The following is a 22,967-nucleotide window of genomic DNA, read 5'->3' as shown; positions in this document are numbered from 1 at the left end:
GCCACTTCCTCCACCCTTTGGGTGAAGAAATTACTCCCCGTCTCAGTTCTAAAAGGTTTACCCTTTATCCTCAAACTATGACCCCCTAGTTCTGGAGTCCCCCACCATTGAGGTTGTTCTTTCTGAATCCCCTGTCTGACCCTGCCAGAATTGCTTAAATCTCCGTGAGACCCCCCCACCCCTCACTTTTCAAAGCACCAATCAATATTATCCTAACTGAATTAATCCCTCCATATATGACAGAACTGCCATCCCAGGAATCAGCCTGGTAAACCTTCACTCTATTCCCTCTATAGTAAGGATATCCTCCCTTAGAAAGGGACAACAAAACTTCCCACAGTACTCCAGGTGTGGCCTCACCAACTCTCTATACAATTGCAGCAAAACATCCCTATCCCTAAATACTGGTCAGCCAGTGGTGGATATGTCCCATGAATGAATTGCATCGAGATGTTGCTGAAAAGAGAAGTGTGTTGTCAAAGTTTTCCATCTCGCATGTATCAGGACAAATGCAAGAATGCCAAATTTCAAAAATCACAACAATTTATACTGAGAAACAAATGCTGATTAGTTGACAAGTTGACTCTGAATGTATATTAGAATCCAGCTACTTTAGCATTTAAGATAATCAGTCAAACTCATTTACACTTGTTGGATGCGACATGCATTCGTAATGTGGAGATGCCGGCATTGGACTGGGGTAAACACAGTAAGAAGTCTCACAACACCAGGTTAAAGTCCAACAGGTTTATTTAGTAGCAAAAGCCACTAGCTTTCAGAGTGCTGCCCCTTCATCAGGTGAGTGGAGAGTTCTGATCACAAACAGGGTTTATAAAGACACACACTCAGTTTAGAGAATACTGATTAGAAGGCGAGTCTTTACAGCTAATCAAGTCCTAAAGATACAGACAATGTGAGTGGAGATAGCATTAAGCACAGGTTAAAGAGATGGGTATTGTCTCCAGACACAATAGTGAGATATTGCAAGCACAGGCAAGTCATGGGGGTTACAGATAGTGTGACATGAACCCAAGATCCTGTTTAAGGCCATCCTCATGTGTGCGGAACTTGGCTATCAGTATCTGCTCAGTGAGTCTGCACTGTTGTATGTCGTGAAGGCCGCCTTGGGGAACATTTACCCAAAGATCAGAAGCCAAATGCCCATGACCGCTGAAGTGTTCCCCAACAGGAAGAGAACAGTCTTAACTAGTGATTGTCGAGCGGTGTTCATTCATCCATTGTCATAGCATCTGCATGGCACCTCACCTCAACTCACCTCAACTTACTTGATGAAGGAGCAGCGCTTCAAAAGCTAGTGGCGTTTGCTATCAAATAAGCCTGTTGGACTTTAACCTGGTGTTGTGAGACTTCTTATTGTACATACTCAGGGATCTATATTCTTCGAAGGGATATATTCTTTATAAATGTGCCTTTATAAATTACCACGGAGCTGGGAAGCTGCTGCTTTCCTTTGTATTCTCCTTGGCAACACGTTGGCCAATCAGAGTCCACTTGCAAACCAATCAGCAGCACTTTTTTCCTGCAATATGAATTGTTGTGATTGTTTGAAATTTGCAATTTTTGCATTTGTCCTGAATAGGACGAAACAGAAAGCTTTGGCCACATGTCTGTCTTTTCAGCAATATTCATGATCCGTGCTGTCAAGGGATTATCTTTTTACAGTTCGGAATATTTTCCGTCTCCTTCCCAGCGCAACCTTTGACCTTTGCAAAGCAAACCACCCAGGCTTGTTGTTGGGCAGAATTCCGAATATGTCACACCTCCCCTTCATTCCTCTGTTCCACCCTAAACTAAAAAGACAACCCCAAAACATAACAATTGTACAAAGGGCATATTTGTAATAATACATTCCGTACCCTTGACACTCTCAGTGTCTCTTCCAAGTAGTGTTGAATATGGAGGAGCACTTATTCATCAACTATGGGTGAGTACTAGGTATTAGATTGGAATTGATGCTAAAGAAAGAAACATTTGCACTTCCTGAGCATCATTCACAATCTCAGCACTTCCCAAAGCTCTTCAATTATTCCAATGTTGAGAAATAGGCATATAAACAAATGGTACAAATAGATCTTTTTACAGCAAGATTCCTTGAGATATTTTTATCAAATGAAGTGTGTTCCTAACGTGTTTTCAATTTAATGCATCACATTCCCCTGGAGTATTCTCTGCCTCACTTCCTCAAACCCATCGGGCCAAATCTGCTCTGAACATCTCCACAAGCTAACCCTGATCTTGTATCATTCTCGAGCTTCTCCCCCATCGCCTCTCATGACCCCTGCATAACCATCTTGCTTGAAAAACCATCTCCTGAATCCTTGGGTGGTACAGTGGCACAGTGGTTAGTATTGCTGAGGGACCTGGGTTCGATTCCCGGCTTGGGTCACTGCCTGTGCGGAATCTGTATGCTCTCCCCGTGTCCCCATGGTTTTCTCTACGTGCTCTTTTTCCCTCCCACATTCAAAAAGACATGATGGTTAGGTGCATTAGCCTTGCTAAATTCTTCCTTAGTGTACTGAACAGGCGCAGGACCATGGCAACTAGGAGATTGTCACAGTAACTTAATTGTAGCGTTAATATAAACTTACTTGTGATACTAATAAATATGGTACTATTCCCATTAAATTGCTTCCTGTTCACCAGGTTAGCTGACATTCTTAATAATTAGGCTTCATCTGTTATTATCCCCTTCCTTTCAAACCTGCCTTCCATCAGTCCTGTGCTCATTGCGACAGATGCCCTGGTGGAGTACCGAGGCTGTCGGTCCCAGTGAGCTGAAGCATTGCAGCCCAATTAAAGTATCCCTTGGCAGAGGACATTATGGCCAGGGAAAAGGTGCCCACAGGTGCCATACAGATGGAATAGCTTCCTATTGGCCGCACGAACCTCAATAAGATCTGCAGCCCATTGTAATACTGACCTGTTTACAGGTTTACCAGCAGTTTCTTGGTCCAACATTCTTCTGCTTCTTAAAATTTATTCATTTTAATGAGAATTCTACAACTAAGGTCATTGTGGTAAAATATTTGCCCTGAGTTGAACAAATGTCCGTGCTGCGTGGGACAATTTCTACGAGGATCCAAAAATAAGGGAGTAAACCACGATGGAAGTGATAGAATATTTTATTACGTTCACAAATGTTTTATAATAACAGATTAGAAATCCCGCATGCGTCTGAAAGATCCGATAGTTGAACAAGGTGCACCCCAGTCACTGAATCTCCTGTATTCTCCGGGTCTCATGAAGTACTGTCGGCCTCTGTAGTTGGGATGTTCATAGAAGATCCAGTAACCGTCCATCACTTGGCAGGAGTGAATGTCACGGTAACGGAAACGATCGTAGACAGAGGGACAATCATCCATGAATTCCATCATCTGTCCCCCAAAGTCAGGCCTCTCGTAAATCCTCATCCTGTAGTTTCCATCTCGGTACTGGAATAGAAATTAGATGAAATTATAAATATACATTTTGTAGATAAGAAGAAACATTATAAAAGAAGGAATTTAGTGGAAACCATTTGATGATATCAACAATGAGAGCAAAACTGAGGTAACTCATTAAAGGCAAATTATAATTCACTAAAGGCAAATTATCTCAGTTTTTCAATAGATCGGACCTGTTTGTGACTGTTTTTCAGAGTGGAAACAGTTTTCTGTTTTCCATAATGTATTTAATACTTACAATAAGGTAAATGAAGTGAGTACAAAAAGATGCAAAAGTCTGAGGTCACGTACCCACCGAATCAAGAACAGTTTCTTTCCTGCTGCCATCAGACTTTTGAATGGACATATCTCAAAATAAGCTGATCTTTCCCTACACTCTAACTGTAACACTCCATTCTGCACCCCCGATTTTCCTTCTCTATATACAGTATGCTTTGTCTGTATAGTGTGCAAAAAACAATAATTTTCATGTATACTAGCGAATACATTTGACAATAATAAATCAAATCAAATATATCTGTAAACGTTTTGTAGTCAGTCATATTTTGACTTATTTATAGATGGTTTTCTTAATTATGGCACGGTGGTTAGCACTGCTGCCTCAAAACGCCAGGGACCTGGGTTCGATTCCCGGCTTGGGTCACTGTCTGTGTGGGGTTTGCACACTCTCCTCGTGTTTGCATGGGTTTCTTCCAGCTGCTCCAGTTTCTTCCCACACTCCAAAGATGTGTGGATTAGGTGGATTGGCCATGCTAAATTGCCCCTTAGTGTCAGGGGGACACAGTAGGGTAAATTCATAGGGTAATGGGGATTGGGCCTGGGTGGGATTGTGATCGGTGCAGACTCGATGGGCCAAATTGCCTCATTCTGCACTGTCGTATTCAGTGATTAATTGAATAATTTCTACACTGTGTGAATTTGGTGTTCAGTGGCAACTATCTGATCAATTGCAAATCAATGTTAACAATTATATCCTGAATATTCATGAGTTTTGCAGCAAGTTGTCATTATAAGATCTCTGGAGCTATAACTTTTGAAAAAAGGTCGTGTATGGCTCAAAAACTTAATTCTGTTTCTCTCTTCACAGATGCTGTCAAATCTGCAAAATATTTCCAGCTCTTCAGTTTTCATTTCCAGCGTCCAGAACTGAGTGTTATTATTTAATACCCATAACTAACTTCCCAGTTTGTGCAACTATCGATTCACAGCCAATCCGTGTAGCTTAACAACAGCTACAAAGTTACAAGGGCTGTTACTAACCTCAGTGTCCAGAAGACCTGTGAGCAGATTGGTAAATCAGGCTGGATGTGTGACAGGCAGACAATCCACTACCTGTTAACCACCACCGGCTAAAGTTAAAATCAGACCCACATAATATATACAAACCCAACTGCTGAGCCCACTCATCATTTCCTCTGAGTCAGTTTGATTAGAACATACAAATCACCAAGATAACTTACGTAGGGGTAGGTGCGACATGACCTGATGTTGTCATTGAATCCCATCCAGCGCTGGTAGTCAGGATATTCTCCCTTGGTCAGAACATACTGGTATCCCATGTAATTGGGCCTCTCGTACAGCACCCACCAGTCACCCTCCACACGGACAGAGTTACAGCGACTGAAGTAAGGGGACAGGTCGGGACAGTCAGTGCTGCACTCATAGTGCCGACCCTGGAAGTTCCTGTCCTCGTAAAAGATAATCTGTGGAAAGAGATAGATTTTAAAATTAAGAATTTTTCACATCTTCAATACCTAATGAAGAATTCTAATGGAATACAAAAACTCAGGTTTATCCTTGCCTTTCCCATTTTGAGCTCAGAGTTAGCTGACTAACTGACTGAATGTTTCACTGCTTCACACAGCTTGGTATTTATACGTTGGACAGAATTGCCACCCTGGGCTGTACTTTTGTTATTGAATAGTTTGAACTCAGCACAAAAGCAGCGAAACACATGTCGCATAGACTAAAGAAAACCACTTTACCTACATACCATTCAATTTTTTTTTGCCCCTCTGTCATTTTAATTGTTGAGGATAAAAGGACAACAATATATTGGGTTCCATTGTGTTCTGGATATTATTCATCTGCTAAAATTGCTGACCAGTTGTCATTCTGCATTCAACCAAGTATGTTTCCAATAATTCACCGTAAAGACCAAAGACAAATGCAAAACTGATCGAGGTACAGATGTACATTTCCAGAACAAGTTACTTCAATTACAGTGGAATTATTGTCAGCATAATTGGATTCCAGTTTGTGCTCCAAAGCCCATGATATTTCGTCACTGGGTGTATCTATTTCATTACAATTATTTTTTCTCTAGGGGAGAAAAAATCTAGGGGGCATGGGTTAAGGGTGAAAGGGGGAAAAGTTTAAAGGGAATATTAGGGGGGACTTCTTCACACAGAGTGGTGGGAATGTGGAATGAGCTGCCGGATAAAGTGGTAAACGCGGGGTCACTTTTAACATTTAAGAAAAACTTGGATGGGTTCATGGATGAGAGGGGTGTGGAGGGATATGGTCCAAGTGCAGGTCAGTGGGACTGGGCAAAAAATGGTTCGGCACAGACAAGAAGGGCCAAAAGGCCTATTTCTGAGCTGTAATTTTCTATGGTTCTATGCTACAACTGCAATGTTGAGGGGTGGTATTTATTAACCATGATTGTAGCTCACACACACAGTGGGATTTTCCAGCTGTGCTCACCCAAGACTGGAAAGCGAACCTTTGTGTGGTCCATCTCCGCTCACTACGACTCCCAGGTCCAGAGGGACAGAAAGATTCAGTCCTCAGTTTCATATCTGAGTGAGTGTGTTTTTATTCCGCGCTATCTTTCATTATGTTCTAAGTTTCACGTTAGCTGAAGACGTATTGTAGCAGTAAACAGAGCAATAGGAAGGCAGATGGCAGTGGGATCAAAGAGTGCCTACAGCTGAGCAGCAATAAACCTCTCCCCACCCCATCAGTGAGGCCTCTCCCCAACCTCAATTGGAGCAAAATGTTACTAGTTATTATCTTGGAGGAGAACGCCAATGAATGTTTGAGCAGCTCACAGTTGATAGGCCCCCTTCTCCTGGCCTGTTGTGCTGTTTGAATAACGCAGTGGGCCGTTGGGGGGGAGGGTATCAGCGAGGGGGCCTGTAGCAGGATTCGCAGCCAGTGTCCAGCTAATTACAAGTCTCCCAGGCCATTTTAATTGACGTAATCAGCCTGGCGCTGGAAATCAGTGTGAGGCTAACTACCACATTGAAGTATCAATTTCCATATCATTGGTGAGCCCATAATGGTATCTACGCCAACCAAAATGCCTATCTAAACTATTCCCATTTGCCTGCATATCTCTCTAAACTTTTCTTGTCCATGTTTCAGTCCAAATTGCATTTTCTATACCCTTCTCTGATCAGAACCTTCCACACACCTGACGAAGGGACACCGTTTCCGAAAGCTTGTGAGATTACTATCAAATAATCTGGTTGGACTCTAACCTGGTGTTGTGAGACTTCTTACTGACTCTCCTAACACATGAATCACATTCAGTCCTCATGTATAAAGAGTCTCAGTGTCACTGCCCAGCTGTGTGTTTACCATCGGGCTATGTGAACGTCCTCTTCTGAATGTTTCACTCAATGGGTCATTGGGAGCAAGTTTCTCTCAGATCATAATATCGGCCTGGTGACCTTCTAAGTCTGTTGTTCTTCATAGAGTTGGTCGAGGTTTAATTTGTCTGCAGCGTAACGCTGCTGCTAGTTTTAATAGAGCATTTTAACGTTGGTACCTCCACCAGACACTCCTTGGATCACATTCAAATTTATTTTGTTGGGCCACTGCCACAAACTCCTGGTGGCTTTGTTCATTGAATGATCGTCTTGGATTAGGTTATTAAATTAATACAAATCATTCCAGTTTCATTACACAGTTTTAACTAAATAAGGCACCTACCAGGAGAAATGGCAGGGAGAAATGCAGGAAAACTCTAGCCACTGGAGAACTGGTACTATTGGAATTTTAGAATCCAAGTGCTCAGATGCTGATGGATTTCACCCTCAGCTCTTAACACAAGTGACTAATGAGATTGTTGATACATTGGTTTTAATTTTCCAAACTTTTCCCTGTAGGTGGCACGGTGACACAGTGGTGAGCACTGCTGTCTCACAGCGCCAGGGACCCGGGTTCAATTCCCAGCTTGGCTCACTGACCATGTGCGCATTCTCCCCATGTCTGTTTGGGTTTCCTCCGTAAAAAGTCTGACAACACCAGGTTTTAGTCCAACCGATTTATTTGATAATACTCACAAGCTTTCGAGGTTTCCCTCTTCGTCAGGTGAATGGAGAGTTCTGGCCTCAGACAGAGCATATAAAGCACAGACAGTTTAGAGATTACTGATTAGAATGCGAATCCTTACACCTAACCTGCTGTTCAAGACCTGAAGTGGCTGACAATGTGAGTGGAAGGAGCACTGATCACAGGTTACAGAGATGTGTATTGTGTCCAGACAGTACAGTAAGTGAGGAACGTACAGGAAGTACTAAAACCTGGTGTTGTCAGACTTTTTACTGTGTTTACGCCAGTCCAACGCCGGCATACCCACATCATGGGTTTCCTCCCACAGTCCAGAGGCTTGTGGGTTAGATGGATTGGCCAAGCTAAAATTGTCCCTTATCGTCAAGAGACTAGCTAGGGTAAATGCGTGGGGTTATGGGGATCGGGCCTGGATAGGATTGTGGTCAATGCACATTCAATAGGCTGAATGGCCTCTTCCCGTGCTGTAGGATTCTATGAATCTATGAAAACTCCCTGATTCGGGGAACGTCCCATTGGTTTGAAAGATCGCAAATGTAACTCCATTGTTCAAAAAGGGAGGAAGACAAGTATCAGGAAGCCACAGACCAGTTAGCTTAACATCTGCCACAGGGAAAATATTAGAAGCTTTGATCTTTGACAAGATATCGCACGGTAGGTTGTTGCATAAGTTAAACCTCACAGGATCCAGGGTGAGGTATCTAAATGGATACAAAATTGGCTTCTTGATAGGAGCCAGAGGGTGGTTGTAGAGAGTTGTTTTTCAAACTGGAGGCCTGTGACCAGTGGTGTGCCTCAGAGATCAGTGCTGGGTTCACTGTTATTTGTCATTTATATTAATGATTTGGATGAGAATATAGGGGAATCGTTAGTAAGTTTGCAGATGACACCAAGATTGGTGGCATAGTGAACAGTGAAGAGAGCTATCTCCAATTGCAATGGGATCTTGATCAATTGGGCCAGTGGGCTGACGAATGGCAGATGGAGTTTAATTTAGACAAATGCAAGGTGATGCATTTTGGTAGACTGAACCAGGGTAGGACTTATTCAGTTAATGGTAGGACACTGGGGAGAGTTACAGAACAAAGAGATCTCGGGGTACATGTTCATAGCTCCTTGAAGGTGGAGTCACAGGTGGACAGAGTGGTGAAGAAGGCATTCGGCATGCTTGGTTTCATTGGTCAGAATACAGGACGTCTTGTTGAAGTTGTACAAGACATTGGTAAGGCCACACTTGGAATACTGTGTGCAATTCTGGCCACCCTACAATAGAAAGGCTATTACTAAACTAGAAAGAGTGCAGAAAAGATTTACTAGGATGCTACCAGGACTTGATGGATTGAGTTATAAGGAGAGGCTGAATAGACTGGAACATTTTTTTCTGGAGCGTAGGAGGCTGAGGGGTGACCTTATAGAGGTCTATAAAATAATGAGGGGCACAGGAAAGGTAGATAGTCAATATCTTTTCCCAAAGGTAGGGGAGTCTAAAACTAGAGCGCGTAGGTTTAAGGTGAGAGGGGAGAGATACAAAAGTGTCCAGAGGGGCAATTTTTTCACACAGAGGGTGGAACAAGCTGCCAGAGGTAGTAATAGGGGCGGGTACAATTTTATCTTTTAAAAAGCATTTAGATAGTTACATGCGTACGATGGGTATTGAGGGATATGGGCCAAATGTGGGCAATTGGGATTAGCTTAGGTGTTTTAAACAAAAAAGGGCAGCATGGACAAGTTGGGCTGAAGGGCCTGTTTCCATACTGTAAACATCTATGACTCGAAGCTATTATTAAAGATTTTATAACAGGGCACTTGGGGTGGCAGAGTGGAACTGGTGCCGCATAATGGCAGGGACCTGGGTTCGATTCCCAGCTTGGGTCACTATCTGTGCAGATTCTGTGCATTCTCCCCGTGTCTGCATGGGTTTCATCTGGTTGCTCCAGTTTCGTCCCACAGTCCAAAGGATGTGCTGGTTAGGTGCATTGACAATGTTAAATTCTCCCTCAGTGTACTCAAACAGGCACCGGAGTGTGGCGACTAGGGTATTTTCACAGTAACTTCATCGCAGTGTTAATGTAAGCCTACTTGGGTCACTAATAAGTAAACTTTAAATTTAAGAAAAAGCTCTGGATAAGCTCAAGTGCGAGGTGGTCCACTTTGGTAGGAAGAATGGTAGGAAGGATTATCACTTACGTGGCGAAAAACTGCAGCAGGCGACGGTGCAGAGGGACCTCGGGGTCCTTGTGCATGAGTTGCAAAAACCCAGCTTGCAGGTGCAGCAGGTGGTCAGGAAGGCGAATGGGATGCTGGCCTTCATAGCGAGGGGGATTGAATATAAAAGTAGAGAGGTCTTGCTGCGGCCGTATAGGGCATTGGTGAGGCCGCAGCTGGAGTACTGTGTGCAGTTTTGGGTGCCGTACTTACGCAAGGAAATTTTGGCCTTGGAGGGAGTGCAGAGGAGGTTTACTAGGCTGATACCAGAGTTGAGGGGGTTGAGCTATGAGGAGAGGCTGAATAAACTAGGCTTGTACTCGTTAAAGTTTAGAAGAATGAGGGGAGATCTCATTGAGACGTATAAGATGATGAATGGGATGGATAGGATAGAGGTGGAGAGACTCTTCCCGCTCAGAAAGGATAATAGGACTAGGGGGCATAGCCTCAAGATAAAGGGGGGGCGGTTTAGAACGGAGTTGAGGAGGAACTTCTTCACTCAAAGGGTAGTGAATCTCTGGAATTCTCTGCCCGTTGAAGTGGTGGAGGCTGCCTCGCTAAATATTTTTAAGACGCGGGTTGATGGGTTTTTGATAAGAGAGGGGATTAAGGGTTATGGGGAGAGGGCAGGAATGTGGAACTGAGCCACGACAGATCAGCCATGATCTTATTGAATGGCGGGGCAGACTCAAAGGGCTAGATGGCCTACCCCTGCTCCTATTTCTTGTGTTCTTGTGTTCTTGTGAATCAAACAGGTTTTGTGAAAGGGAATCCTGTTTGACTAATTTATTGGAATTCTTTGAAGAAGTAACATGTGGTATAGTTGAAGAGGAACAAATGGATGTATTACACTGAGATTTCCTAAAGATATTTATTAAGGTGCTGTATCAAAAGTTATTGTGGAAAATAAAATCCCATGTTATGAAGGTAACACACGTATAGAAGATTGAGTGGTTGTCTGGGGGCAGAGAGTAGGCATAAAAATGGGCTTTTTTACAGTTTGGCGAGATGTAACGAGTGGTGTGAGACAAAGATCAGTGCTCGAGAACAACTATTTACGATATGTACAAATGGCCTGGATTAAGGGATTGCCGGATTGGTTACCAAATTTGCTGATGGCAAAGATAGATAGGGAATTAAGTTGTGAAGAGGACATAAGGAGGCTACAAAATGATAGAGATAAGTTAAGTGAATGGGCAAAGCTCTGGCAAATGCATTATAATGTGGGAAAATGTGGAATTGTCCATTTTGACTGGAATAATAAAATGAAGCTTATTGTCTTACCAGGTTGATTCCGGGGATGGCAGGACTGATGTATGAGGAGAGATTGACTAGGTTAGGATCGTTTTCGCTGGAGTTCAGACAAGTAAGGGGGGATCTCATAGAATCTTACAAAAGTCTAACAGGACTGGACAGAGTAGATGCAGGGAGGATGTTCCTGATGGTGGGGGTAGTCCAGAACCAGGGGTCACAGTCTGAGGATTCGGGGTAGTCCATTTAGGATGGAGATGAGGAGACATTTCTTCACCCAAAGAGAGCTAAGCTGTGGAATTCATTGCCAATGGAAGTAGTTGATTGCAAAATGTAGTCAAGAGGCGGCTGAAGGAGAATTTAGCAAGGCCAATGCACCTAACCAGCACGTCTTTCAGAACGTGGGAGGAAACCAGAGCACCAGAGGAAGCCCACACAGACATGGGGAGAATGTGCAAACTCCAGACAGACAGTGACCCAAGTCGGGAATTGACCCTGGGTCCATGGCGCTGTGAAGCAGCACTGCTAACCACTGTGCCACCGTGTCGTACTTCTCAATGTTAGCATTAGGAGCCTGATGTGTTTTTCTGAATCCTAGACCAGTTAGAGAGAAACTGAACAAAATGCCCATGAACAGGCATTTCCTTTCTCCTGGTGACTCCCTCAAAAGGCATCCAATAAGGTGAAATGGCACAAGACTGTAACCTTTTAGGTGAAAACATCAGTGAATATATGGAACAAACATCGCTGGAATGTTGATGAAATTTTGACAAAGTGCCCCAGAAGTTGGCGGACTCTGTCCATTTACTTATCTGTCTGAATGGATAAACGAAATCTTCTTTTTTAAATGTGTTGCTGCGAATTTTCTTATTTTCAGTGTTAGGGTTAAAATTTAATTCTCCATATGTATCGTCTTCCCCAGATTTTAAAATAACGAATGGCAGAGCCAAAGGAAAACACTCCAAAAAAAAAGGAAATCAGTTCTGAAGATTTATTATGTTTCAGAATATTTCAGTTTTTAACAAGGAATTAGAAATCTCTCATGCGCCTGAAAGATCCAATAGTTGGACAAGGTGCACCCCAGTCGCTGAATCTCCTGTATTCTCCAGGTTTCAGGAAGTACTGTCGGCCTCTGTAGTTGGGATGTTCATAGAAGATCCAGTAACCGTCTATCACATGGCAGGAGTGAATGTCACGGTAACGGAAACGATCGTAGACAGAGGGACAGTCATCCGTGAATTCCATCATCTGTCCCCCAAAGTCAGGCCTCTCGTAAATCCTCATCCTGTAGTTTCCACCTCGGTACTGGAATAGAAAAAAATTAAGCGTTTGAGAGTCAGGTATAAATATATCTACACAACGCTCAAGAAAATTATTGCAATTTTTAAAATCATTATGAATTTTGATGAAAGTTCTCCACCCATGACCTTATGCAGTCTTTTTGTGTATTTCTAGCATTTTCTGTTTGGCTATCAGATAGCCATCAAACACAATTTTATCAATCTTATCAAACAGTCAGTTAGAGTTATTGCTGCTAAAATCTATGAGACGAAATGTTTTGGATTGAAATTTGAATCATAGAATCCCTATAGTGCATAAAGAGGCCATTTGACCCATCAAGCCTGTGCTGACAACAATCCCACCCAAGCTCTATCCCCATAAATTTAGCCTGCAATCCCTCTGACACTAAGGGGTAATTTAGCATGGCCAATCTACCTAACCTGCACATCTTTGGAGTGGGGGATGAAACTGGAGCACCCTTAAGAAACCCACGCAGATACGGGGAGAACGTACAAACTCCACACAGACATTCACCAAGGCCAGAATCGAACCCAGGTTCCTGGCACTGTGAGGCAGCAGTGCTAACCACCGTGTCACCATGCCACCCAACAACAGTCACCACTTCATCAAATGTTGGATCATTATCTAGCTCATGTGCCACTGTGCCGCCTGTTCAATATAGTGGGAAATGAAAACAAGAATCCAGTCTCTGAATACTAACATTGCATTTGACAGAACAAGGGTGGGCTATTTAGCCCTTGGTGTCCGTTTTAACACTCAGTAGGATCATGACTGATCTGTGACCTAAACTTGCCAAGACCGAATGCATCAACTAGGAGAGGGATGGAAGAAGATCTAGAGATGACTTCTGTGTCATGTTTCCTCATGACTCACCCAATACATAGCATCTGCTGTACCTATGAATATGTTGGTTGGCTGAATAATTTCAAGACTGATTTCTTTCACCTTCCTGGGACCTGATTTATTACATATTTCACTTGGTGCTTGCTCAGAGATTGTCCTGACTGGTCACTGTAACCGGACTGATATCTCTCTATAATCGAATGAAGGTTAATGGAAATCCATCCTTGCCCCCACTGACAAGGCGAATCCAGCATCTTAATCGATTTCCCTTACAGGTTACAGAGATCAATCAAGGCAGCCCTCAGGAATATCCTGATTGTTACAGAGCAACAATCACAACTTACATTTCAACTTAAAATATGGATGAATTATTCGGGAAATCCATCAGAGGAAATGAGGAACATTTGTAATTTTTCATTTATTAAGTAAACAAACCATTACAAATATAAATCAGTTTACGTGTTCCTTAACACCTAACTGGATCATGCATTTGTTACTCACATATGGATAGGAGCGACATGAGCCAATACTGTCATTGAATCCCATCCAGTGCTGGTAGTCAGGATATTCTCCCCTGCTCAGAACATACTGGTATCCCATGTAATTGGGTCTCTCGTACAGCACCCACCAGTCACTCTCCACACGGATGGAGTTACAGCGACTGAAGTAAGGGGACAGGTCGGGACAGTCAGTGCTGCGCTCATAGCGCCGACCCTGGAAGTTCCTGTCCTCGTAAAAGATGATCTGCGGGGAAAGAAAATGTAGCAAAATGTATGCATTTTCCAATGAATTATTAATAAAACGTGAAAAGTATGAGAGTTGGCCTTACCTTTCCCATGTTGAGCTGACAGTTGGAAAAGCAAGAGACTGAACATATCACCGCTCTGGATGTTCAGTATTTATATGTTCGAGAGGCTATTGCAGAGACAACCTTTTATTATTTGAAACAATCTCAAGCACAAATCAGCAAAAACAGACCAAGAATTAAAATGTATCAGAGAATACACCATTATTCCGAGCAGCGGGTTGCTATTGGTTCCTCTTGTTTTGCTTTCATTTCGTTTTGATTGTCCTGTGGTTAAAAAAAGCAAACAAAGAACGAGAGACCATAGCTATTCTCAAAGTGCAATACAAAAACTTTCAACTGTGAACTCTGCTGAGCTGTCCGAACACAGATGTTACCGCTTTGTGTATCAGTTATTTTGTTTTCAAACAGGTGACTACAAGTTAGGAGCAGGCGTAAAATATTTGGTCCTCCGAGCCTGCTCTGGCATTCAATAAGATCATGACTGATCAGATTGTAATTCCATTCCTGTCCATCGAGATTCTATCTACCTCTGTCTTATAATTATCCAGAGTTTGCTTCCACTGAGTTGCTCAAAAGACTGCGACCCTTTGAGAGAATGAAAAGGTGGCACAGGGGCACAGTGGTTAGAACTGCTGCCCCACAGCTCTGGGGGTCTGGGTTCAATTCCTGGCTTGGGTCGCTTACTGTGTAGAGTTTGCGTGGGTTTCCCCGGGTGCTCCAGTTTCCTCCCACAGTCCAACGATGTGCGGCTTGGGTGCATTGGCCATACTAAATTGCCCCAAGTATCCCAAGATGCGTAGATTAGAGGGATTAGCAGGGTAAATATGTGGGGTGACAGGGATAGGGCCTAAGTGGGATTGTTGTCAGTGCAGACTTGATTGGCTGAATGGCCTCATTCTGCACTGTAGGGATTCTATGAAGTTCTCCTTATCTCTGTCTAAAATGAGAGAGCTCTTATTTTTAAAAGTGGTTCCACATCCTGGATTCTCCCAGATGTGAAAACATTGACCAAAATTCTCCCGTCTCACCTCGCATGGGAATCATAGCAAGCCAAACTGAAAATTTGGTGCACCATACAAAGGTCCGATCAGCTCAGGTGGGAATGTCGACTCTTGGAGCATGTGCGGCCAGAGAATCCTCTCCACATCCACCCAATCCAGGCCCTTCAGGGTCTCATATGTTTAGCTCAAGTCAACCCTTACTCTGCTAAACTCCAGTGGATGCCTATCCAACCTTCCCTCATAAGACAACCTATCTATTCCAGGTATTAGTTTAGTAAACCTTCCCTAAACTGCTTTCAATAAATTTACATCCTTCCTGACTTAAGAAGACTAGTAATGTACACAGTGCTCCAGATGTAGTCTCACCATTCCCTGTATAACTGAAGCCTAGCTTCTCTCAATTCCCTTCACAATAAATGATAACATTCTATTAGCTTATCTAATTACTTGCTGCAACTCATGCATTTCAATATCCAGATCTCTCTGCATCAGAGCTCTGCAATCTCTCACCAGTAAGATAATATTTTGATTTTCTTGCCAAAATAGAGAATTTCACACTTCCCCACATTATATTCCATTTGCTGTGTCTTTGCCCACTCACTTAACCTCTCTATGTTCCTCCTTATGGCTCCTTCACATCTTACTTTCCTACCCATCTTTATACCATCAGCAAATTTAGCAACTATTCCTTTGGTTCCTTCTTCCAAGTCACTTATATACATTGTAAACATTTGAGACCTCAACACTGATCCGCGTGACATACAATGTATTCCATTTTGCCATCAAGAAAATGATTTATTTATACCTACTCTCTGTTTTACCTTAGCTCACCAATCTTTAATCCATGCCGATACATTATGCCCTACATCATGAGCTTTTATTTTATACAATAATGTTCGATGTGGCTGGCACCTTATCAAATCCTTTCTGGAAATCTATGTAAAGTACATCCACTGGTTCCCCTTTATCCACAACATCTCTTATTTCTTAAACTCCACTAAACTAGTTAATTATGATTTCTCCTGCAAGAAACCATGTTGACTCTGTCTGAGTAACCTGAATTTTTCCGAGTGCCCTGCTATAATGTCTTTAATAACAGCCTCGAACACTTTCCCTATGGTAAATGTTAACTGGCCTCTTGTTTCCTGCTTTCTACCTCCTTCCCTTTTTGAACAAAGTTATTTACTATTCAATCGAATGGAAACTTTCCCAAATGCAGCAAATTTTGGCCAGTTGAAACCAATGCATCAACTAACTTGCTATACACTTCTCTTAGGATCCAAGGATGAAGCCCATCAAGAACTGGGGACGTGTAGCCCCAAAACTCTGACAATTTGCTCACAAAAGCTTCTCGGGTGATTGTAATTTCCCTGGGCTTCTGTCTTCCTTTAATTTCCTGATTTCCAGCTATTTCTGGAATGTTACTTGTATCCTCCATAGGGAAGACTGACCATAGAATCATAGAATCCCTACAGTGCAGAAAAGACCATTCAGCCCATCAAGTCAGCACCAACACGTACCCAGCCCCTGCCTCATCCTGTAACCCATGCATTGATCATGGCTAATCCATTTAATCTCCACATCTTTGGACACTAAGGGGCAATTTAGCATGGCCAATCCACCTAACCCGCACACCTTTGGTGTGTGGGAGGACTACCCAGAGGAAACCCATGCCAACACAGAGACAATGTGCAAACTCCACACAGACAGTCACCCAAGGACAGTTGTCAAAGGTAAAGCTTCTGCATACCTGGGTCCCCTATACCTCCTTCACTCTTAGTGACACCCTCTAAATACTGACTAGGTCAAAAGGCACTACAGGTGTGACTGCCTGCATCCAGGTAACTTTCCCAGTCCCTGATGGATCACAGTGTCTGCAGCTCAGCCTCCAGCTTAATGACTCTGAGCTACCTCTCCTCAAGCAGCATACACTGTAGACACAGTTACCCTGGATCACACCGGCATTCAGGAGATTCCATATGCTGTAACCTTGACATATTATCTGTCTCCCCATCCTTAATGTGTTTTAAGTAATTGCTGGATTATATTATTCACTTATTTATTTTTCCTTATATATTTTATTAGCTTTACTGCCAGTTTGTACATTGTGTTCAACCTTAGGACTGGATTTGAGATGGATGGCACGGTGATACAGTTGTTAGCAGTGCTGCCTCACAGCACCAGGGACCTGGGTTCGATTCCCAGCTTGGGTCACTGTCTGTGTGGAGTCTGCACGTCCTCCCCATGTCTGTGTGGGTTTCCTCTGGGCATTCTGGTTTCTTCCTGAAGACTGAAAGACATGCTGGTTAGATGTATTGGCTATGCTAAATTCTCCCTCTGTGTACCTGAACAGGCACTGGAATGTGGCAGTAACCTCATTGCAGTGTTAATGTAAGCCTAGTTGTGACACTAATGAATAATCTTGACCACTAACCAGATACTTGGCAAATAATTAGCTTCTTTCCCTGTAGTAGAGTGAGAACTAATATCTATGGGTGAAAAAATTAGAAAAAAGGAAAGGAACTCCACTTCACCTAATTCCCCCAGCGCCACTTTGACTAAGCTTTATTGCTATGTAACTATTTTGATGTTTTAGCAGCAGACTTAACATTGGAGGGGTACAGAGGAGATTCACCAGGATGTTGCCTGGGGTGGAGCTTTAAGGAGGGACTGGATAGTCTTAGATTTCTTTCGAGCAGGAGAAGGCTGAGGGGAGACATGGTTGAGGTTTATAAAATGATGAGGGATATGGACAGGATGAATAGGAAGCAACTGTTCTCCTTGGTCGAAGGGTCAATCACTAGGGGGCATAGTTTTAGGGTAAGCGGGCAGGAGATTTAGAGCAGATTTGAGAAAAAAGCTTTGCCACACAGAGGATGGTGGGAATCTGGAATGCACTGGCTAGGAAGGTAGTCGAGGCTGGAAACCTTACAAGCTGTAAAAAATATTTGGATGAGCACTTGCAACATCATAACATTCAAGATTACGGGGCAAGTTCAGGAAAATGGGATTAGTGCGCTTTTAGTGATTGTTATTGTTGGTTCAGACTCGATGGGCCAAAATTCTGCACTGTGTGACTCTATGACTTGTTATACTGATCATCACCTCTTACCAACTGTCCAACCATTCTGATTTTTCATGCTTTTTTTTATTCCAATGGTCTTAAGGTTGGACTCAGATATTCCAACCTTGATAAACTGCATCTCCTCTTACACACTTCTTCTCCTTTTCTAACTCACAACTTCACCCAGTTCCCCTTTTCTTTGTCTGAGCTACACCTCCGTTTCAAATTTTTCACCTTTGTTGTTGTATTCCTCCACATCTTTATCCCTCGGGTCATCCCTCTCCAATGTGCCGATATCATCATTAATTAACAGAGCCAAGGCTGACCTCAGATCAGGAAACCAGGATGTAGAAACAGCTTAGATAAAGGTGAGAAATGATAAAAACAAGAAGACAAGGGGAGGCAATGGCTTCGTGGTATTAACGCTCGACTATTAATCCAGAAACTCAGCTAATGTTCTGGGGAACTGCGTTCAAATCCCACCACAGCAGATGGTGGAATTTGAATTCAATAAAAAATATCTGGAATTAAGAATCTACTGATGATCATGAAACCATTGTCAGGGAAACCCACCTGGATTACGAATGTTCTTTAGGGAAGGAAATCTGCTGTTTTTACCTGATCTGGTCTATACGTGACTTCAGAGCCACAGCAGTTTGGTTGACCCTTAACTGCCCCCTGAAATGGCCCAGCAAGCCAAGGGCAACTAGGGATGGGCAATAAATGCTGGCCAGCCAGTGACGCCCATGTCCCGGGGATGAATAAAAAAAAATTGCAGTGCAAAAATAGAAAATGTTGGAAAATCTCAGCAGGTCTGACAGCATCTGTGGAGAGAGCCAACGCCTTGAGGTGACCCTTCGTATCTAGGCTTGAAACATCGGCTTTATTCTCTCTCCACAGACGCTGTCAGACCTGCTGAGACTTTCCAGCATTTTCTGTTTTTGTTTCACATGCCAGCATCCGCAGTATTTTGCCTTTAAGTTAACAGTGGGAGTGGTGTAGAGGCTCCCTAATAGTTAGCGTATGGTAGATGGAGTATAAAGGAAGACTGAGTAATGACACAGTTGGGAACATGAGCAGGAAGAAAACAATGTGGGAAGGGTCAGAAGAGTTCAGAATCACATTTCCAGGCTGCATGGAAGGGAACTCCATTAATTCTTTGCTCAAGCCATGGAGAACAAGGCCCAGCTGAGTACTGGTTTCGTGGGTCATTGAAAGGGCATTGATTCCCGGATAATGGAGCTCATTGATATGAGGATCTATTAAGAATTGGGTCTACATTTGTGTTGGTGTCATCTGTTCCTGGCAGAGCGATGTAAAATGGTTTGGAGAATGAGTCGTGTGAGAGCCATCACTGCTGGACAGAAGCAACACACCAAATCTCAATATTTCCAGTAAATGGTGCAATCCTAAAATCATGACATTATTACAAAGCTACGGTATCTAATGTGGATGTCTAGGCTCATCGAGGCAAGCTGACAGTTGACTGAAGATGGGTTCTTTTACATGGCTGTATGCACCTTGATCATGAACCTCTCTGTGAATGCGCAGTCATCTCTGAGGGGGGAGATCAGCCTCCTATGGCCCTGCAGGATGTGCTTCACCTGCTATTCATGGTCTGGGGATGCCACGTGTAGACAGAAGCCAGGCCAATGGCTTTGCGCTGCCTTCAGAGATGGAGTGAGCCAGTCAAGGGAAAGCTAAGACAAATTCTCAAATGTGTTCATCGACAGATACAAAGAATAGCAGAGAATGTCGGCTGCAGGAGAAGTTTCATGGATTGGCATAGGTCCAGGAGGAGCAACAGCCTGCTGGGACCCCAAAAAGTCCAAGCTTCTTCTGAAGAGGAACAAATACAATGAATATCAGGGGTCCGAACACACTGCTCATTGACGGAGATGAGTACAAAGCAACACTGCCGGTACGTTTGTTTGTCCAGGGATGTGGTTGCTCACATTTGCCACCTCCTCCATGAAGAATTGACGGGGAAAGGGCAAACTGTGCTGGTTGCTTTGAACTCGCTTTATTTTTTTTGCCTATGGATTCTATCAGGCCTCCACTGGGGACTTTTGTGGAATCTCACAATCGATGACATTCAAATACAGAATGAAGGTGGCAGGTGTTCTTTTCACTAGAGGTCTCCAGTATGCCCAGGTCTGCATGGATACTGAAAACCAGGTTGCCAGAGCTGTTGGATTTGCAGCAATATGTGCTATCGACTGCAAACGTGTGGCCTTGAGAGCTCCCTGATAGCAACAAGTGAGATGCATCACTCAAAAGGGATTCCATGTACTGAGCCCATTGTTCCAAATGTTTAATTGATATATGGACACTGATACATTACATGACCAGGTCCTTGTTAGCAGTCACATCCACACTTGAGAAATGCCACATGACCCCAAGGGGTGGTGCCCACATTTTAAGTTGATTTTTTTGTTTGAGTTTCCTTTGTACTTTGTTTTTGTTCGGGCTGTTCCCCTTCCTTTTGGGGAGCTGCCCCTTTGACTTTGTCCTAATTTACTTTGAGTTTGTTTATTTGGTTTGACCCGAAAGAGCCCCCAAGGACTGGTGCAAGATCATCAAGGCTAAACAGTCTGGGACCATTGTATTCCAGAGCAATTAAACCTTATCAGTTTAAGTGCCTTTTGATTGAGAAGGCCTTCAATGTAAAAAAAATGTTAAAAACATACAACCATGTGTCTTAAATGAATGTAGTTTGACTTGTGATGTTCTGAGAGAAGACGCTGTCACTTTCCTTCACAATTTTTAACCATCGTTGTCTCTGTAAGTTTAGAATTAATTGGCTTTTTTTAACTGTGTGGTTCTCTTGGCTTTCTTGACTTATGTATTAGTTGAATGAGTCATACTGTATTTTTAAGTGAATCTTGTTACCTTTAACATGCCAAACATCTTTATGTACTGATTTTATACATAGAAATTTTATGTATTTTCCGTAACTTCTTAATTAATGTAAGGTAACGCAACACTGCAGCCGGTACTATTTTTAGTTAACTTATACAAAGCGCTGACAAATGCTACAAAAACATATCACGGCAATGCAGTTTTCTCAACCAAAATACACTGATGCCTGTATGAAAGTTGTCCAGTACTTTTGATATTGATATCGATTAAACATTTGGAACAATGAGTTCCAGATTATTAATCATTCGAGCCACACATCGCACACTCTCTTTAAATAAGTAGCCATTGAAACTATTGTGAGATCCTGTTATTTTCTAAGAAAGTTTCATGAAATAATTGAAAAAGCTAAAAGGAGTGGTAGGGTCCCCTGAGCAATTAACACATTAGATGGCCAATCAGGAGACAACAGGAAATTGCATCATAGATGACCATCAGCCTCGAGAAGCCAATCAGAAGGAAATGGCACCCCACTAATTAGGAAGGGAGGGAGAGAGCAAACAGGAAACTATAGATCTGTTATCCTACATCAGTAGTAAGGAAAATGTTGGAACCTATTGTAAAGGATGAGTTAAATGGAGGTTTAGTTACCTGATTGGATATACTCAATTTGAATTAATGAATGGGAAATCATATTTGACAAAATTGTTGGAGTTTCTTGAGTGTGTAACTAACAGAATTAATAAATTGGAGTTGGTAAGATGTATTATATTTGGATTTTCAGAAGGTTTTTGATAAAGCCTGCTACAGGAGGTTAGTTCACAAAGTAACAGCAGGAGGCAATATACTATCATGGATTACGACCAATGTACTTATCCAAATGCATTTTTAACTGTTGTTATTGTACTTGCCTCAACCACTTCCTCTGGCAGCTCATGCAATGTACACACTACCCTCCCCATGAGGAAGTTGCCCCTGGCATCCCTTTTAAATCTTTCCCCTCTCAACTTAAACCTATGCCCTTTAGTTTTCAATTCCTCTACTCTTGGGTGAAGAAGGCTATGTGTGTTGATTCTATCTATGCCCCTCATGATTTTATACCCCTCAGTAAGTTCACCCCCTCATTCTCCTTCATTTCAAGGAATAAAGCCCTAGCCTGGCAAACTGCTCCCTATAATTCAAGCCTGCTAGTCTTGGCAAAATCCTTGTAAATTTTTGCATTCTTTCCAGTTTCTCGATGTCTTTCCTATAACAGGGTGACCAAAACTGTACACAAAACTTCAAGTGCGGTCTCACTAACGATTTATACAACTGTAATATAATGTTCCAATTCCTATACTCAGTGTGCTGACTGATAAAGGCCAGTGTGCTAAAATGCCTACTTCACCACTCTGACTACCTGTGACTCTCTTTCAATGAACTGTGTGCTTGTGCTCCTAGGTCCTCCCTGTTCCTCAACACTCCCCAAGGCCCTACCATTCACTGTACTAATCCTACCCTGGTTTCCAAAATGCAACACCTCACACTTATCTGTATTGAAATCCATTTGTCTAAGAGGGCTGCGGAAGTCCAGACACTGAATATGTTTAAAGTAGAGCTTCACAGATTTTTAAATGCCAATGACGTAAGTGACTGATTATGGGAGATAATGTGGGAAGAAGTGGATGATCAGCCACGATCATATTGAATGGCAAACAGGCCCTAATGGGCTGAATGGCCTAATCCTGTTCCAATTTCCACAAATCCAGGTTGGCTTCTTGGTTGGATGGTAATGTTAGGGGTTGAGGTACGCCAGTCCATGAGACTACAGATTTTAGAGAAATGTATTTCTCCTGCTATTAATGACCCACATCACCTCTTGATGCCTGGTT

General features: G+C 42.8%; 2 protein-coding genes across 3 annotated transcripts; both read right to left on the bottom strand.

Moving 5' to 3' along the window:
• Window positions 1–3,176: 3,176 nt before the first annotated feature.
• LOC145349772 (gamma-crystallin M2-like) lies at window positions 3,177–11,786 on the bottom strand. Its single transcript, XM_080198312.1, has 4 exons — window positions 11,771–11,786; window positions 7,568–7,608; window positions 4,925–5,167; window positions 3,177–3,452 (listed from the first exon to the last, which is right to left on the bottom strand). Exons 1-4 carry the CDS (start codon window positions 11,784–11,786, stop codon window positions 3,177–3,179), a joined length of 576 nt encoding a protein of 191 aa, XP_080054438.1.
• Window positions 11,787–12,248: 462 nt separating this feature from the next.
• On the bottom strand, window positions 12,249–14,202 carry LOC145349846 (gamma-crystallin M2-like). 2 transcript variants are annotated; one of them, XM_080198436.1, is made up of 3 exons: window positions 14,194–14,202; window positions 13,862–14,108; window positions 12,249–12,517 (listed from the first exon to the last, which is right to left on the bottom strand). In XM_080198436.1, the coding sequence occupies exons 1-3, from the start codon at window positions 14,200–14,202 to the stop codon at window positions 12,249–12,251; spliced, it is 525 nt and encodes a 174-aa protein (XP_080054562.1). The 2 variants fall into 2 exon arrangements, with proteins under 2 accessions (XP_080054562.1, XP_080054561.1); XM_080198435.1 differs by having other exon boundaries at window positions 12,249–12,524; window positions 13,866–14,108.
• Between the last annotated feature and the right edge of the window lie 8,765 nt (window positions 14,203–22,967).

Source organism: Carcharhinus amblyrhynchos, chromosome 11 (genome assembly GCF_965287045.1).
Source record: "Carcharhinus amblyrhynchos chromosome 11, sCarAmb.v2.hapA, whole genome shotgun sequence".
In the NCBI taxonomy this organism is placed as follows: domain Eukaryota; kingdom Metazoa; phylum Chordata; class Chondrichthyes; order Carcharhiniformes; family Carcharhinidae; genus Carcharhinus; species Carcharhinus amblyrhynchos.
The sequence above is the reverse complement of the archived record's forward strand: the minus strand, read 5'-3'. Positions and strand labels throughout refer to the sequence as shown.